The sequence below is a fragment of the Phodopus roborovskii genome, unplaced genomic scaffold, assembly GCF_943737965.1.
Source record: "Phodopus roborovskii unplaced genomic scaffold, PHOROB, whole genome shotgun sequence".
Classification (NCBI taxonomy): Eukaryota; Metazoa; Chordata; class Mammalia; order Rodentia; family Cricetidae; genus Phodopus; species Phodopus roborovskii.
In genome coordinates, this window is record NW_026126459.1 from 18,922,405 (window position 1) to 18,939,970 (window position 17,566).

General features: G+C 39.5%; 1 protein-coding gene across 2 annotated transcripts in view; it reads right to left on the reverse strand.

Annotated features, from left to right (window-relative positions):
- The window catches only part of Nell2 (neural EGFL like 2), a 260,369-nt gene that overhangs the window by 117,168 nt on the left and 125,635 nt on the right, over positions 1-17,566 (reverse strand). For both annotated transcript variants that reach the window (XM_051189737.1, XM_051189735.1), the window contains exon 14: positions 1,660-1,785. In XM_051189737.1, coding sequence (XP_051045694.1) covers positions 1,660-1,785 — 126 coding nt within the window. The remainder of the gene's footprint in view (positions 1-1,659; positions 1,786-17,566) is intronic.

Genomic DNA, 17,566 nt, shown 5'->3' on the forward strand with positions numbered 1-17,566 from the left:
ATGTTTATAAACCACTGCAATAACCATTACAGAATTCTTCAGGTCATCATAAGACAACAAGATATAGATACGTGGATGAGAAAAGCCCCACCAGCCTGCCATAAACATTAAAATACCTAAAACGTGAAGAAAGATACTTGTGTAGTGGAAGAAATATTCCCAGAAACCATAAGTCAGTGGGATGCTTGCCTATCACCTGTTGGCCATGAGACACTCTCCCCCTGCAAACAATACAGACCATCTCTGTGGCTATTGGTTCACCACTAGAACTAAAGTGTGAGACCATATTGTTGAAAATGCTGTACACTTCAGATATGGGGCATGGGGAAATCCAAGGTATGCTGAACTATAAGCCTTCTGCCTTGCTGGATATCTCATGTAATGTCAGGAGTAGCTACATGAACTGCTAGGAAAGAACTGTCACCAGCAGACCTAATTCACTACAAATCTTTGTGCTATACTATCAGCACAACAAGGAAGAGGAACCATCTGGTATTATAATGGCAGGAGTGTTAAGAGTGTAAATAACTATTTTCTACTTGGATTTGAGGTCTGATCAAACTCCTACAGAAGAGAATTCACACCAGGTAGGGTCAAAGTGACAAGCCCATGTCTAGGGAGGTCATAGGTTAGAAATGGGAAGACACTACTTTTTCTTGTTTTTGTTTTGTTGTTTAATGAATATGATGTGACTACCAAATTGCTTTGGTGTTTATGTCTATAGGATTATTGCTGCTGTCAGCCTTGTTTAGAAAAGCAGAGACACTTCTTGCAGTGAGTGGTGATTAGTGTAGACACTTATTCTATCAAATCCTATAAATAAGTGATTTTCTTGTTTCACAGTGTCCCAATGCCCATAAGCAAAAAAAAAAAAAAAAAAAAAAAAAAAAAAAATCAAAATATCTATGTCATCCACTTCAGTACTCAGAGACCACCATGGAAGGCAGGGCAGAAAGAATGTACAGCTGAAGAAAACATATCATGGAATGGTACCCTTCAAGAGCATCCATTGCTATCTGACTCAGAGTGTGTGAGGCTAGGGACTCACTCTCAAGTTTTAGTCTCCTGAAGTTCTCTTATGGGAGTTGTTGAGGAGGGTTATTAGATCCACACCTGAGAATCCAGCCACTCTTTCCTGCACTTCCATTCTAGCTGTATATACTTCTCTTTCAGATGCAGAGTTATATGCAGTTGCTCTCAGGAGGTGCCAGAGTATAAGAGAATGAAATTGTAATTGAGAAGGGTTTTATCTATCCAGCCATGGGAACATGATGCTACAGTGAAACACCTCAGTGATATAGCTGCTTTAGGATCACCCACACTCGGGTGAATAATATTTCAATCATGCTTTATATGCTAAATAAACTCACTGGTTCCCTAAGCAAGAATAGGGTATAACAGTAACCTTGGTCTGTCATTAATGCCAATGAGACTGAGTAAACATTTGTTCATGTCTCCTCAAGTAAAGTTCAGGCAATACCAACTACTATCTTATCTTCTTCAGGGAAGATTCACAATTGAATGCTAAATCAAGATGCAATGATTTCCACTTTATTTTCTGTTATGAGGAAACCTTTATGACATACTTCTTAGACATTTAAGAAAAGGAAAAGCCAACCCAAGACAGGAAATACTCTATTTCAAATAGGCACCATTTACCTGTACATGAGTAGTCATCGATCCGGATGTAGCCAGTTTTGCAGATGCACATGAAAGAACCAGGTGTGTTCACACACATGGTGTTCTCACGGCAGTAATGGCGCCCTTCTGCACACTCATCAATGTCTGCAAAGGAAAAATAGGGCAGAGGTCAATGGTGGCCAATACTCTAGAATTCCCCTATGATTTTCTTTGTCAAGGAGAGAGGAATAGCTACTAATTGAGCTGCATTGTGAAGGAGCATTCAAAAATATCTCCTTTAGTAAGAATGTTTGATACTCACAAGACAGAATGCATGTGAGCTTTTATCAGCAGTTCTTGCTACAGTATCAAGTAGGTCTGTCAATTTTGACTTGCATCGTTATGAAGAGCTTTTGAAATCCTCAGTGCATTTGTCTACTTGTGTTTGATAAAATGAGTCACAAAGAATAAATTGAACTGCCTGAACATCTTGAAACCTTAGTCACTGAGAAGACCCACCATTATCTTTGATTCACTGGTTATTCTGTACACCTTGGGGAGGCCTTGAAAGAGGTAAGTAAAGTATTCACTATACACAGAACTCGAAGGACTTCACTTGAAAGCAAGAATTCAAGGATAGCAGTTTATTAAAGATATAAATAGAGCAATACCTCTCCTACTAAGCTTCTCGGTATAGACAGAATTACAATATGGATACAAAAATCAGATGAGAAATTAAGAAGTAAAATATAATATGGAAGATCATACATGTTAATCCGTATCTCAAATATAAATGCTTACAGATATTAAGACATATTAAGTGGGGGGGGGTGCCAGGTGGTGGTGGTGCACATCTTTGATCCTAGAACTCGGAGGATAGACGCAGGCAGATCTCTGTGAGTTTGAGGCCAGCCTGATCTACAGAGAAAGTGTCAGAATAGGATAGGCTCCCAGGCTACAAAGAGAAACCCTATCATGAAAACAATAAACAAACAAATAAAACAAGACAAAAAAGAAGAAGAAATAAAGCAGTGAAGGATGTGAATTTTAAGAATAAAACCTCCTTATTTAATTGTACCTCTCTACCTGGAACCTAAAGCACTCACTTAATACTTGTGATTTAGAACCTTCATTTTGAACTGAGGAGATGGGTCAGTCAAGAAAATACCTAATGCACAGACATGAGGAGACAAGTTCTAGTCCCAGCACTATGTAAAGTCAGAGTTCTGGCGTGTGTGTGTGTGTGTGTGTGTGTGTGTGTGTGTGTGTGTGTGTGTGATTATATCATATATGGAGGGAGAGAGCAGAACTTATGCTATATATAAAGGTCATATATATAAATATATTTTCTAGAATACTATTCCTTATTCTATGCTACTTCTGAATCTTTCTACTGGTTAGAATTGCAAGTGTTACAGTCTGAAATTACCTACTAAATAGTGGGAGAAAATGTGGTGAGAACCCGTTTGTGAGGCTCTTGAGATCATTAAGGGAATCATATAGGATTATCAGAGTACTTAACTTGATCAGTGGATGAATAACTTAACTCCTATGAGAGGTGCTATAAAGGTAAATGTTACTAATAAAAACAAAACTAAACAAAATATACAAACATAGCTGAAGTTCAAGCTTAAGTTTGTGGATGAACTTCATGGTGAACACCTGGCATCTCCACAAACAAGTGCAGCTCTGGAAGAGACAGGGCAACATCTTCAGTGGTCACAGCAAGACTGTACAGATCCTGGCTCCAATACAGTTCTACAGCTCTCTCCATAGACAGCCTCCTACAGAAAAAGCCCATTCCCAGAGAACTTGCTACAAACCCTGACAAATGACACCTTGAAGCACCTGTGAGCCATCCAGAGAACACTTAAAGCATCATGAACTCTGATTATACCAAAATTCATAGTGTGCAGAACAGACTGTGAATTAAGATAATTTTTGGTGGCTCATGCCTTTAATCCCAGCACTAGGGAGGCAGAGGCAGGCAGATCTCTGTGAGTTGGAGTCCAGCCTGGTTTACAGAGTGAGTTCCAGGACAGCTCCAAGCCACAGAGAAACCCTGCCTCAAACCCCCACCCAAAAAAGATTACTTTTGTTAACATGATCCTAGTATAGTCACACAGGGTTGAGAATGTCAGTTATCAGCATAAATTGGAGTAATTTGTGCAAGGGATAACTGACCTATCTTCCATCACTGCTGATGCTTCTGGAATGTACAGCAATCAGAAATGGGAGACCCTGACCTGTCCCATTTCCCTTTGTGGGTTCTTCCCTTTGAAGATATCATAGGGCTAAATAAAACGCAGTGTTTCAATACAGGTTCATAAAGCGAAACCAGGCAGTTTATTTAATCCCAACCATTTAGGAACCTCAATTTTGAGCTCACAAAGATGTTGGGTCTGTGTTCAAAAGCTATCAAGAGGCATGCTCAGAGCTTGGGGTAGACTCCTGAGGGAGAAGGGGAAAATACTAACCTCCCATCAGCACTGTGAACAGGACATGCCTTGTGCCTTGGTTCATCCCTTACATCCTGCCTTTAGAGGAAGCCAAACAAAGCTGGGTTTATGTATTAATATTGGAAGTGGCCACAAAGGCATGACTTCTGCTAAGAAGAAAGAACTGTAGTCAGAATAGGCTGACAATTTGAAATACTCAAACAGTAACTAGGCATGCCTGAGCCTAAAAAAGGAACATTCGTTGCTCAACAATGTAGATCTTACTGCCTTTTCCAAAATTCAATATCAAGAAAGTTAAAGCCCAGACTCTGGGGGCTGGGAAGACACTCCAGCAGCTAAAGTGCTTACTCTGTAAGCATGAAGCATCAGTTCCCATAGCCCCAGTAAAATTCAAACAAATGAACAACCCAGACATGATGGACAAATTCCTGTAATCCCAGAACCAGTGAAGCAGAGACAGGTGGATCCTTGGGGTTCACTGGCCAGCCACCCTAGCTTAAACACTTGAGTCCTAGGCTAGGGACGCAGCCAGTGTCAAATGAACAAGCAAATAAAGGAGATAGTTTCTGAGGAGTGACATCCTGGGTGAAGTTTGGGCCTCTACATGTATGTATACACACATGGATATGTACCCCACAAGCACATGCACACACAAGCTGCCATCTATGGACTTACAGACCAAGAAAACTGTATCCAGTTATTATTATCTCATGCAATTAGATGTCTCTTGACACTAGCACTTTGTAAGCAGAATTCTAGAGAGTATTGTCTCTGAACGAAGTCCATGGTTCCTCAGCAACAGAGTCTAGCATGTTCCACTAGTTTTTAGGTCTATCTTACTGAAAGTTTACTTTCCCTTCAAAGTGCACATCAGCAAATCCCATCCTCTCCGATAGCTGTTTATCTTTAATATTTATTTTTATTCACTGAGCATAAAATGGTCATGCACTGTGTTCCAGATACTGCATTTGATGACAAAGATAAGTTTTGGCTGAAAAATGCCAACATAAGTAAATCTAATGTTATGACTGCTGCATAGTACAAAAGAGAAATCTGGGCAGTGTGCACTGAATAGGGAGCAATGAGCCCCCTTCCTAGAAATGCAGGGTATGTTCCTAGCACTTGTTAGTGTACTTAAGAATGTATACTTGGCAATATAAATGATTTCATATCTGAGTTTTCTCACCTTAGGGTGAGACTAACAGCGAAAGGTCCTATATGCTTGATACCATTTTTAAACAATCCTGTGAGGGAAGGGAATCAAAGAAGAGTTAATGGTGTGGCCAGGTTAGAGGTGGGTTTTGAGGCGAGGTTGGCTTCAGGTGAAAGATTCCTATGATGCTGGAAGGGCTGCTGTGCAAGTGATGTCCATAGTGTCTAGAGGTGAGCTAGATGCTGTAGAGTGCAGGCATGGGACAGATAGCACAGGCAACAAGAGAGTGCAATGTGGAAATAAATGGAAATGTGGATAGTATGATGGTGTGCTAAATAGCTACAAATGTGAAGAATAATATATGATTTTTTTTCATAATAATTTAATGAAAATCTTAGATTTAAGTCACTGCAAAATTTAAAGTGACCCTCCTGGCTCAGTCTCTCTAGTTTTTAACAGTATCTGCAAGTATATGCTGTACGATGTGGTACGATGAGACATCAGTACCATTTTCAGTGGAATATAAGACTTGAGAACACAGAACTTAGCCAGCATATGGGCTAGCCCCAGCTATATATGTGTTGGGTGAATTAATGAAACTCTCGCGGCGTTACCCTAAAAGGTCAAAGGGGAAGTATGGTCATACATCCTGGCCTGACCTGAGGATTCATTAGCCAGTGACCCCACTTCATTCCTAGGATGGGTCCAGCCATTCCCTGGGCATGTGGTTTTCTGCAGAAGGAACAAACACACACACCCTCATGTCAGTCTTGCATGACTACTGACACTCAGTTGAGTGGGAGCCCGGAATGGCATCTGTTGCCAACACAACAGTCAGCTCATTTCTCAAGCATCATCATGGGTTGATTTTCAAGTTGGTGCCCCTTTTTCAGGGTTCCAGATCTAACATAAAGAAAGTGACCCATATGGTTGAAGTGGTTTCTGCTTCTCTGAAGTTTTATAAGATAGGAAGTATATTCCACAAAACTAAAATGCAGAGGTAAACCCTGTTTCTTATATTTGGAGATTTCTCTTGGGCCTGGGAACTTTAAGCTGGTCTATTTTAGAAGTGAGAAATTTATAATTTCCCTTTTCTATCTTTAAGCTGAATTTAATTTCTAATTATTCAGAAACATGGACTTGTCTAGCTGAGATGAACTTCATAAATTATATAACTTAACTGGAGTAATTTATGATCCAAGAGACAGGCAAGGGAAGCTAGAGACAAAGAGGAGGAATGCTCAGATCTCAAGGGCTGTGGGCCACATGGAAGAATTCACCTGTCCTCCATGTGAAATAGAAGTAGTTGAAAGGACAAAGTCATAGGACCATGTATGTGTTTTTTAATCATCCCATCTGAACAAACTTTACAAAGTTAAAGAGTGGGATCTACAGAAATAGCATGTCCATATTGAGGTCCAAAATGAATGTCCTTTCTGGCCTGTGGACTTGTTTCTGGATTAAACCTGGAAGAAGTGAGCATTTAAGCATCACCTTTACCCACCCCTACTTTTTCCCACCCCACCCCAGTCCCCTGCCACCCTGCCTTCTCCCTCGAATGCCAGGAGCTCTGTTCTTTCTCTAAACTGTGTTGCATTTCTAAAGTAAAAGCATTTATCTCAACCTCATCTTGCAAAAGCATCATGTAGAAATTTAAAGAAGCACCAAGGGCTTCTTGCTCAGGCAATACAGTCTTGGATACTGCAGCTGACTTCTGAGACTCCACTGAGCAGCATAGGTCATTGCTAGGCCAGGGCTTGGCTGCTGTAAATACCAACTGCACAAATCTGGAGACAGATCATCAGCATAATTCACAAACCAGAAAGGGACTAAGTTCTGAGGAACCCGAATCTGCAATGAGACTTGAGAGCAACATTTGGAGAGATAAGAGTGTTTTTAGAAATATAAAATTTGCAAGTCTAAGTAGTTATTCAGTAGGAGATTAGCACAGAACAAAGTGCCATTTACAAATCAGTTGCCATGAAGGGAGCTGCCAGCATCCTATGTGACAAAGTCAGTGGCATCAACGAGGTTCTTTACCAAGGCAATTCTTATATATTAACAACCATATCCACCTGAGTGCAGATTAAAACATAGTTTGCGCCATACAAGATTTCATTTGTCACCTCAAAACAGTGCTCACAAATTGGCTTTATTCATTTTTTACAGCCATCCACTCATTACAAATGTCATGGTACATTCCACAAGAATGAGAACTCTGGCATTGAGTTAGCTTTCTTGTTCCTTTTAATTGAACATATTATTCTAGGGCTTGGGATGAGAGAGAGCAGTAAAATTTGAGGGAAGAATAAGAAAGAATTATAAAAGAATGCATATGGAGGAAGTTAAAAGGGAGAATATTCAAAAGTTGGGGCTCACTGTCAAGAGTACTTCACCCACTGGGATTTCGTGACTTTCCCTACATCCAAAATACTAATTGTGGCCACATCAGCAAAAAGCTCTAGTAAGACAGATGATGTATCAGTACTTGAAGGGTCTGACTGGGTTTTTCTGATAAAAGACACATAGAACAATAAATCACAATACTGTTTGATATGGATAGTCTTGCAGACAAGGAGAATGGACACTTAAGAATAAGACTAACAGAAGGTCAGTTAACCTGGAGAAAGGGGAAAGAAGAGAGCTTTTGCAGAAGGGAACTCTGTGCACCACTGGGCTCTGGGCGAAGCTGGTGGGTATTGACTGAGGCCCATGGAGTAGTGTGAAGATCCTGTAATGCCAATGAAAGTCCAATGCTATCCTTTATTGTAGATTATCTAAGAAATTTCATAATGACATAAACATGCCATGTACATGTGCTATGAAGTATAAAAGGTCTAATGCATGGCAGATGAAGGCAAATATGACCCTCAGACACTCACTTTTCCCATTTCTTTCTTTTTTTTTTTCTTTTTTACTTTTCCCATTTTCTAAGCCATAACACAACTACTGTTATCAATTTCTTGTGCAGCCTTCCAGGTAGTATCAGTGCCTATATATAAGCCAGAGCTTGCATGCATGTGTGCATGTGTGCATGTGTGCTAAAATGTGAAGAGGAAGTCTACTTAGTGGGTTCAATTCCTGGCTTCACTGCCCATAAAGTGGAGGAAAATTGGCAGACACACACACACACACACACACACACACACACACACACACACACACACGCGCGCGCATAGTAAAATTGCCTGCACTTAGGAACTGGGTGGCTGCCTGGAAATGAGGCTGAGAAGTTCTCTGGGATAAACCCTTCCTTCCTCAGCTCATAACTTAGTGCATCTAGTCTGGGAAAGAAGTAGAGAAATACATTATCGAGAGCATGGTTTTAGATTGCTGGATTTGAGTTGCTTATACCACATCCGTGCAGGTATGTCCAATGACAATGTGGGCGCACATCTTACTCAGGAGGGAGAACTGGTCTGGAGCTCAAACTTTGGGAGTCACAAGCTATGTAGCAGTAATTGAAGGCATATCCTAGGAAGAAGCATCACTGAGGAAGAAGGCATGAATGAGGAGGAAATGCTCTGAGGGAACTCTGAGGAACTCAGACTCTCAAAGACAAAGTAGAGATGGATAAGGATCAAGCAGACAACAGGAAAACCGCTGGACCAGCAGCACTACCTTCTCAACACATTTTTTAAATCTGTAAATGTCTTTCTACCAAAGTGAAAGTCACAGCATAGATTTTCAGTATCCTTAGGAAACGGTGAATAGGCCTGTCTCAGCCAGGCTTTCTATTGCTATGATAAACACATGACCAAAAGCAACTCCAGATAGAATGTGTTTATTCCAGTTTATAGCTCACAGTCCTTTATGAAGGGAATGCATGGCAAGAAGTCAAAGCAGGAATCGGAAGGCAGAAACTGAAACAGAGACCATGGAATGCTGCTATGGCTTGTCCCAGGATCACATTCTTATACCTGCCAGGACCACTGGCTTGTGGGTGATGTTCCCCACAGTGGGCTGGGCCCTCCCACATCAATCACTAATGAAGAAAATGTCCCACAGACTTGCCTAGAGACCACGCTGATGGGGGGGGGTATTTTCTCACCCAGGGTTCTCTTCTCAGACAATGCTCACTAGCTTTTGCCATGCTTACACAAACCTAAACAGCACAGGGCCTATGAACTTGAGCTACTAGCCAGGGTTACTTGTATAAAATTATAATTCAAAAGATAACTGCACAGTTAAAGAAGACAGAAAACTCATCTAGCAACGATAGTGGAGAAGTCAGTCAACATATTAGTGGGGAGCACCAGCCTCAGGGTCCATTCTTTATGTCACCATGGAACAGGGTACAATATCTATGTGGTACATAAAGGAAAGGCACCAGGGCTGGTACACAAACAAGATGCAAGACATCTTGTCTGAACATCTTTTAAGATCACCCTCTCACATATTAGAAGCTACCTAATATTCTCCAACATATTCCTTTCCTACTTAAATTGTGGATTATATTTTTACATCTCAAAACTTAAACCCATAGACAGCGGTATCACCGAGACAACATAAATAAATGTTTGAAGGAAGGAGTGGCCAAGAAAATTAAATACTACCTAGAAGCCAAGCAAGATATCGAGTAACAGGTATCTGTTCTAACAATACAGAAGCTAGTGGGACCCCTAGTAAGACTGGTTTGTGGGGGTTATGGGATAAAAAATGTCTAGACTGATGTAGATAAAGGAGAATTCTAGTATAGAGAAATAAAGGCAGTAGGAATAGTACAAAAATTTAAGAAAGCATATTCAGGAAGTGCAAAGAGAAGTGATGACAAAAGCTGGAGTGGCTGTGGAGGAAAGAGAAGCAGACACATTAAAATGCTGGTGGGGAGGACTCAGAGAAGCAGGAAGCTGAGTTTGAGGGTACAGTGATTCAACCAAGTCTCCTCTGAAGATGTAAAGGGATGTGGTGTGGTTCTTAGAGAGGTCCAAAGGGTTTCCGTTCAGCTAAAACTAGGAAGGACGAAAGGGTGGGGATCAATGATGTGGATGACTGGAATAGAAGCAGGAGCCTGAGGGAGGTACTATCTATCTCTGTTTCATTGACAGAGAAGCTATTCACTGAGAGTAAGAGAATGGCCTGCCCCAGGGGATGGTGAAGGTTTGAAATATCCTTTGTCAGAAAAGAAGTAAACTAAGGCAGGGCATAAAATTCTATTACCAAGCTTAGGGCAGAATCAGCCAGCGTGAGTATCAAGGTGTGTGGACCACAACTGAAATTTGTGTTGTTGTTTTTGCTAGTATATGCTATATTCATTAAATACTATCATGGCAATCTTGTGACCTAGAGGCAACAGAAAGCTCTGCTTTCCCAGCCAAGGAATCCAGGTCATGTTAAGAAGTTCCTCAAATGATATTTACAAGTTAGTGACAGTAAATTTGGAATGGAATCACCCATGACTACCCATGGTTCCTCCACAGTTTGGTCCTCTCTTCAAGTTCAGTACACTAACTCCTGGACAGAGCCTCCTGTTGCAGAGAATCCCAAAAGCAAGCCCCCTGCCCCCTTTGTTCTTTTCTCTAGCTATTCTCTGCCATTTTAAACTGGATTCTCATTGCCAGGCTGACAGGAAGTCCATGTTCCCCCATAGTCACTTCCCTGACCTCTTTGTCATGGGGTTTCCAACCGTCTCTACTCCTGTATTTTCTGTATGTGTCATTTTGTGATGTGTTAGTTGCTGCCTTGACTAAATCCAACTTGCTTGAAATTAGGGGACAGAAGGGCTTGTTTGAATCATTGCCTTGTTACACTGAATTTGAAAATTCATCAAGTTCAAGAATATTCTCTCCAAGAAGGCATGTCTTTATTTTTAAATAATAAAAACTGATTTAACAAATATATACATACACACACATATAAAACTACTATATATTTGGAGTTATTAAATTAATGAAAACATTAGATTAATGCTTTTATTAAACAATATGGAGACACTCTAATTCCCACTGGCTCATTTAGACATAAATTATTGACCGAATAGCATTGCTAAATTTGGCAATTTTACTCAAATTTTAGTGTCATTTGGGAGCTATGGCTGCCCAACAAATCAGCATGCATGGGCAGCAACTGAGCTGTGTTCCTATTTTGCCACATTTCTATCTGAGGTATGAACATGTATGTTCTTTAATTTAAAAACACACTTTCATTCAGAGACCATCCTCCATAAGAAAGGGCAATTATTTGGAGTGCAGTTAATATAGAATTAAGGTAGTTTTGTGATTAGCAGGAAAAAAAATGAATATATTCTTATGTATTATTAAAATACCAGCGGTCTGTTTTTATATCACACCAATGAATAAGAGATAGAATTTAGACTCATCATGCCCTGTCTGCTTCATTAAAGGAAGCTCCAGTCTCCTAACTGTCCCTGTACCGAAACACAGAGGATTCCTTTGCTGTGGAATAGTCACTGGCCTAATCAAGCTTGTGCCCTCTCTGCCGTACAACTCAAACCTCTTGATCTTATCTGAAGCATTCATTTATCTGCTACCTGGGATCCAGTTCTTGTCACTCAAAACTTGTTCCTAGTTCTATATGTGACATAAATACTGAAACTGACACTGACACTAATATGACACATCAACCATCTTGTCTCCTGTCATCTGGCAACAAATACCACTATTGCCTCAGGACCACTGAATCAGTTTATTTGTACAACCTGTAGTCACTTTGAGCTTCATTATTTTCCTGTCATTGGCCATGCCCCAGCACTGACCCTCACCCTCAACCCCTTTTTTATTAACAGATGTCCTGGGGAATACAATAACCATACTATTTGTTAAATTTGATTCTTTTTTGAGAACAGATGGATAAAGAGAGGAAGAGAATTTTAAAAAGGATATTACATTTCCAGCAACCAACAGTTAATTAGCCTCTAGCATGTTGAAAAAAATGTACATAGGACATATGACTTGGGTTGCTTTGAAGGGAAGATGGCATTTATAATTTAATATCTCTCTGCAACTTAATAGCACTGCAAAAATTCTTTTCCTATAAGTTAATTTTTAAAATTATTAGTCATATGTGCCTTATATGTCACTTCAAATGGATTCTATTCTAGGAAAAGCTTTTTATCTCTCTAGTAATTTGCATTTCTATAATAATTTCTATAATAGAAAAAACAATGAATGACTCTTTATATAATACAGCTGCACGTGTTTTCTTGAAAATGAATTGCTAAATTGTAGCCAGACTTGCTCTCTCTAATTTTAGTAAACAAAAATATGCATAGGTAATTACCAGGTATTTTAATTTGCTACTAATTTACACATGCACACACATATGCAAAAATGAATCCCTGAGATAACAGTCAAAGATTTGTCATAGAATTCACAAAAATGAACAAATTATATATATATATACTCTCTAACTAATAACTAATTAGAATATTATCTAGACCAAAAGGAAGTTTGACACAGTACTGTGGCTATAGAAACAATCTGTAGTAAGTTACTGAAAAGGCAATGATCTTAGTAAAATTGGCTTCATGTATGAGCTAATATTATCTTCTAAGCTCTAAGAAGAATATCTTGTCAACTTCCCATTAGTTCCAAAAATCAAGATGTTGCACAATTTCAGTGGTAAGTAAATATAAAAACATAAGTTCAATGACAAGCTTTAACAAATAATTTATTTTCCTGGAAAGGGTTTTTCTAAAATTAGTTATAGTCAACTTTCTTCTCTAAAAACCTCATGAAAGAAATTCTCCTTATTAATCAACAAACAGGATGAGACATTAAGTACTCCACACAAGCTCCTAACTAACAGGAATAAAAAGAAGTCTTGAACAACAAACAACATCAGAACCGGATCCATTTGTCAAAAATGGCAAGATGTTAATTTTATCTGCATAAATTTGTGATGTGCATTTGTCTACTAAATACTCAAATTTCTTCTGATATATTACCCAGCTATAAAGAGAATTGAAGTTATGAAATTTGCAGATAAATGGTTTGAGTTGAAAAAGCAATCATACAGAGGGAAGTAACTCAGACCCAGAAAGACAAACAGTGCATGTTCTCTCTCACGTTTGTATTCTAGTCTGGATTGTCTCTCTTGTGTGTTTTTCATTTTCCCCATAATTACATTGTGATTCCCATCACAGAGTATTCAATGTAGCCCTAGGAGCCCCTGCAGCCCTCATATGCTTCTTCCTTCACCTTTGCATATAACTAAAATCCCCCAAGAAAAATCAAATGATGGAAACAGACACTGGGAGTCAACTGATGGAACTTTAGTCCCTCAGGGAAATGTGTGAAGTCTGGAGACATTTCTGGATATCACAGAGGGGATTGCAGGTCACTGCAGGAGCTACTGATTTCCAGGGCTAGAGACCAGATCTGCTGCTAAACAACCACAGTCACATAGCAAACCTGCCACAAAGAATTTTCCAGACCAAAATGTCCATAGTTCAAGTGAAATATCTGGTTTAAAGTGAAACCATTAAGCTATGTAAGTTTGAGTAATTCATCTTCCTAGGAAGCACAAATCAACTGAAGACTCAGAAATGATGACTTTGTTTTCAAAATCCATCCTTAGAAAAATATAGATACAGAACTCACCCAAAATTGCTGTTTTAAAGCTTTTGTATGCATTGGTATCATTTGGGAAACCTGTGAAAATGCTGAGCCTCATGGCTAACCCTGATAAGGAGAATAAGGTCTGTGTCCAGGAATGTGCCTCTGTTGGCAGGGTAAGCAATGATCCCCACACAGGTTAAGCCCCACTCTTAGCAAACAAGGTTAGAAACCAAAGTGTATAGTGATACTGATGAGAATAAACGGAGTGGATGCTAAAAGTCCTCTGTGGTTTAGCAGATGGATGGAAAGTGCTGGAGAGCTACCTATATGTTAAGGTGATAAATCAATGTATTCCATGTTTTAAAGCCATGTTTTCCAATTTTTGTGCATGGGAGAAAATCACCTGGAGATCTTGTTACTATGCAGATTTTGATTCAGGAGTCAGAGAGAAAGTACAGCATCCCATGTTTCTAACAAGCCCCCAGGTAATGCCTTACATCGCTGGTTCTTGAGCCCTGTATTGACTACCTAATACCAAGGTTTATTTGTTTTTTAAACAAAACTGCCAGGAATAGAAAAACAGGAGTACTTTTTAATGTGGCACTGAATCAACTCTTACAATTCTCATTTTCAACAGTAGATGTAAAATGGGTATATGTCATAAATGTTAGCTCTCCTGAAAATTTGCCTCCATGAAACAGAAGCTCATGTCTGTGTGACTACCAGGTACTCTATGTCTAGTGATAGTTTCCTAATGAAAGACTACATTTCCCAGCTTCCCTTGTGGACTACAGAAGTCATTTCCATCCTTATAACGGGCTGCATCCCATTTTCCTCTGTAGGCATTTTGACAGTCCTCACACATGGGTGAGAAAGATGCTCCCTGGCCATGAATAAACATGGTCCAGCCTAAGGTCACACCAGGCCTTTTCTTTTTTTCTGCTTCCCATTGCTCTAGTGCCACCATTTGATAACCTAATGCCTAGTACATAATATGTTCTTAAGAATTACTAAGAATAAATGGGTGCTAAACAAAGCTTCTCCATATTAAGCCCAATGAGATAAACCAATCATAAAACAAATTTCCAAGAGCTTGTAGACCTGCCACAGTGAGAACAAAGTGCTCTATGTAACAGCTAATCACTATTGATAACAGAAGTCCTCATTTCTTCTCTATGTAGCATCTGGAGCAATCATGAACTCCAGTGAGATCAAATATGCATAATTAGTGAGCAGTGCACGCCTAGGGGTAGACACTGCCCAACTGGAGAATCACACTGGTTCAAAGGGTATTTGATTCATGCTTCTTCTACTGGCTTAGAGAAACCATGCCTAAGAAGAAATTCAGGAAAAACCTTTATTGTTATCAAGTTTGAGTTTAAAAATATGTCTTCATTTTTTTAAAGGAGAGAAATGCACTTAAAATTTAAAATTACAATCAAAAACTCCTTTCTCTCTTCAGATGTTAATTTGTTAATAGTGGTCAAGTTTATGAATGAATGGAAACTGCTTTTAAGGTAGAGAAAATTGCATGTGAAAGGGAGGAAACAAAAAGTCAAGAAAAGTTGCTGAGAAGTTCAAATTTAGTTATTTTCATAACTTCCACATTGAACTTAAGTTCCCAGGAAGAAGACAAGCATGTGTTAAAGGTTCTACAAGGTGATTATGGACTTTGTAGACAGTTGGAATACTGTAGATCGAGGGCCACACAAACTGGTGTATTCCTCTTAACAGCTACTCATTACCCACTTCTATGTTTAACGTAACATCCTTTTGACCATGAGATAAAGGTTCTTGGAATGTATTAATTTATAAGACCTCTCCTTTCCCTCCCTCATGTGTGCAAACCTCCTCCAAACCGATGAAGGCTGAGAAAAGGGATGCTTCCCCTGTCTGTCTCCTGTCCTTGGGGAAATGGTTCTAAGACAAGCTCTTTGGGATCTTTGGCTTTGAACTCAGATTGCAACAGTAGAATTGGTAGCTCCCCTGGCTGGTAGTTTACCAGCTGCAGACCCTGGGACTTGTTCACTTCCAGAGCTTTACCAGTTAATCCCTCATAAGAAATCACACTGCTTCTGTTTATATGTAAAATCTAGACCACTCAGCATCCTTGAACTTTTTTTTTTTTTTTTTTTTAGAGAAACAGTATCCTAACAAACCATAGAGAATGTACCATTAGCTACACCTTTGAAAACTGCCATATCTGTTAGAAGTCCCTAATTAATCCCATAGGGCTTAAGTTCTGTGTACCATTCATCCCAGCTGAATTAGCAAGTCTCTCATTAGTTCCAGCAAGGGTTCTTGGGCTTCCTTTGCCATCAAAGAATTCTGCTCATTCTGTATTTTCCTCCCTATAGAGAAACTCTTCAGGGCCCTAGCTCTGTTTATTCTTAGATGAATCAACTCAGTTGCCTCTACATTCTATAGTTAATTATATGCTGGTATTGCCTGAGTCAGGAATTCATAACTAAGAGAGTTAGCTTTGAGATGGCAAGTAGCTGAGAAACAGGGGATAAAGGAAGAAGGAAGAAAGAGATGGGGAAGGAAGAGAGGAGGAAGGAAGGAAGGAAGGGAAAGGAAGAAAAAGAGAGGGAAGGAGAAATGAGGAAGAAGAAACAAAAAGGAGGGAAGGGATGAACTGAGAGAAAGAAAAGATAGAAGAGGAGAAAGAGATATCACATAGACCTGTTACCATATCTCTTATTCCAAGGAGCTGTTTCACTATAGAACTGCAAATTTATTATTACATTGGAATTTTAAAAATTTAACATAGCTACATTAGAATATCTTCACAAAGAACTGAATTAGGTAAGGTATCTAATAAGCAAATTAAAAATGGTAAAAGGAAAAAACCCAGCAAAACAGAGATTGAGAACAGTGCAGGTGGCATGAGTTTGGAGCCTGGATTAACTGATTGCTATCTGGGAAAAGGATTTGGGGCAAGTCACTTGGGGCCCCAAGCTCTTCAGCTTTCTCAATTACCAAAGAGATTATAAGGTGCAGGGATCGCTTCAGAAGATGGGGTGGAGAGGCCAAAAGCCAGAAGTGGTAACAAGGAAATAGTATCGCTGGACACATAGGGCAGTTTCTTCCATGATCTCATGGTGGTTGTGACAACAAGTACTTGATCTGTAAAAGATCAAGCTAGAAAATCCCAGCACAGTCAGGGGAGGTGAGCACAAAATTCCATCCAAGCTGAGGAGTTGGCAGTTGATAGCTGCTGGCAGGGGGAGAAAGTCAATTTTCTTTAAGAGTGTGACCCTTAATAAGTAGACCACAAAGATTCAGTGGGAGGACACACACCTGAGAAGACATGGGCAGCACAAATTGGATTTTTAGGTTTAAAATAAGTATTTTATTATTGTTATTATTATTACTTATAATTATTATTACCTAAGTAGCAGATACCCCCTTTCACACATACACATAAACAAAACCAAACAAAATTGACAGTAGAATGTTAAAGACTGAGCCCAACACATCCAAAAAACAGCTTCTTCATTATAACCCTAATGGATAGATATGGCTGTAATTTCTAGGACTGACAGCACTGAAGAGAAACTTCCTGGGTGAGTTCTGGAAACACTGAGCCAGAACTCCAACATGGCCATCAAAGGTGAAAATGAAAATCTCATCGAAGCACCAGGAGGTTCAACAATCTCCAATTGAGAATGAAAACTGGCATGCTGCAGAGACACATTCTAAAAGCACAGCCCCCAGCTGCATTTTGGATAGCTTTTAGAGATCAGGATAAACTGGTAAGAGATGAAATGAAAGGGAGAGGAAGAGGGCTTAAAAGCATAGTAAGAACTCAC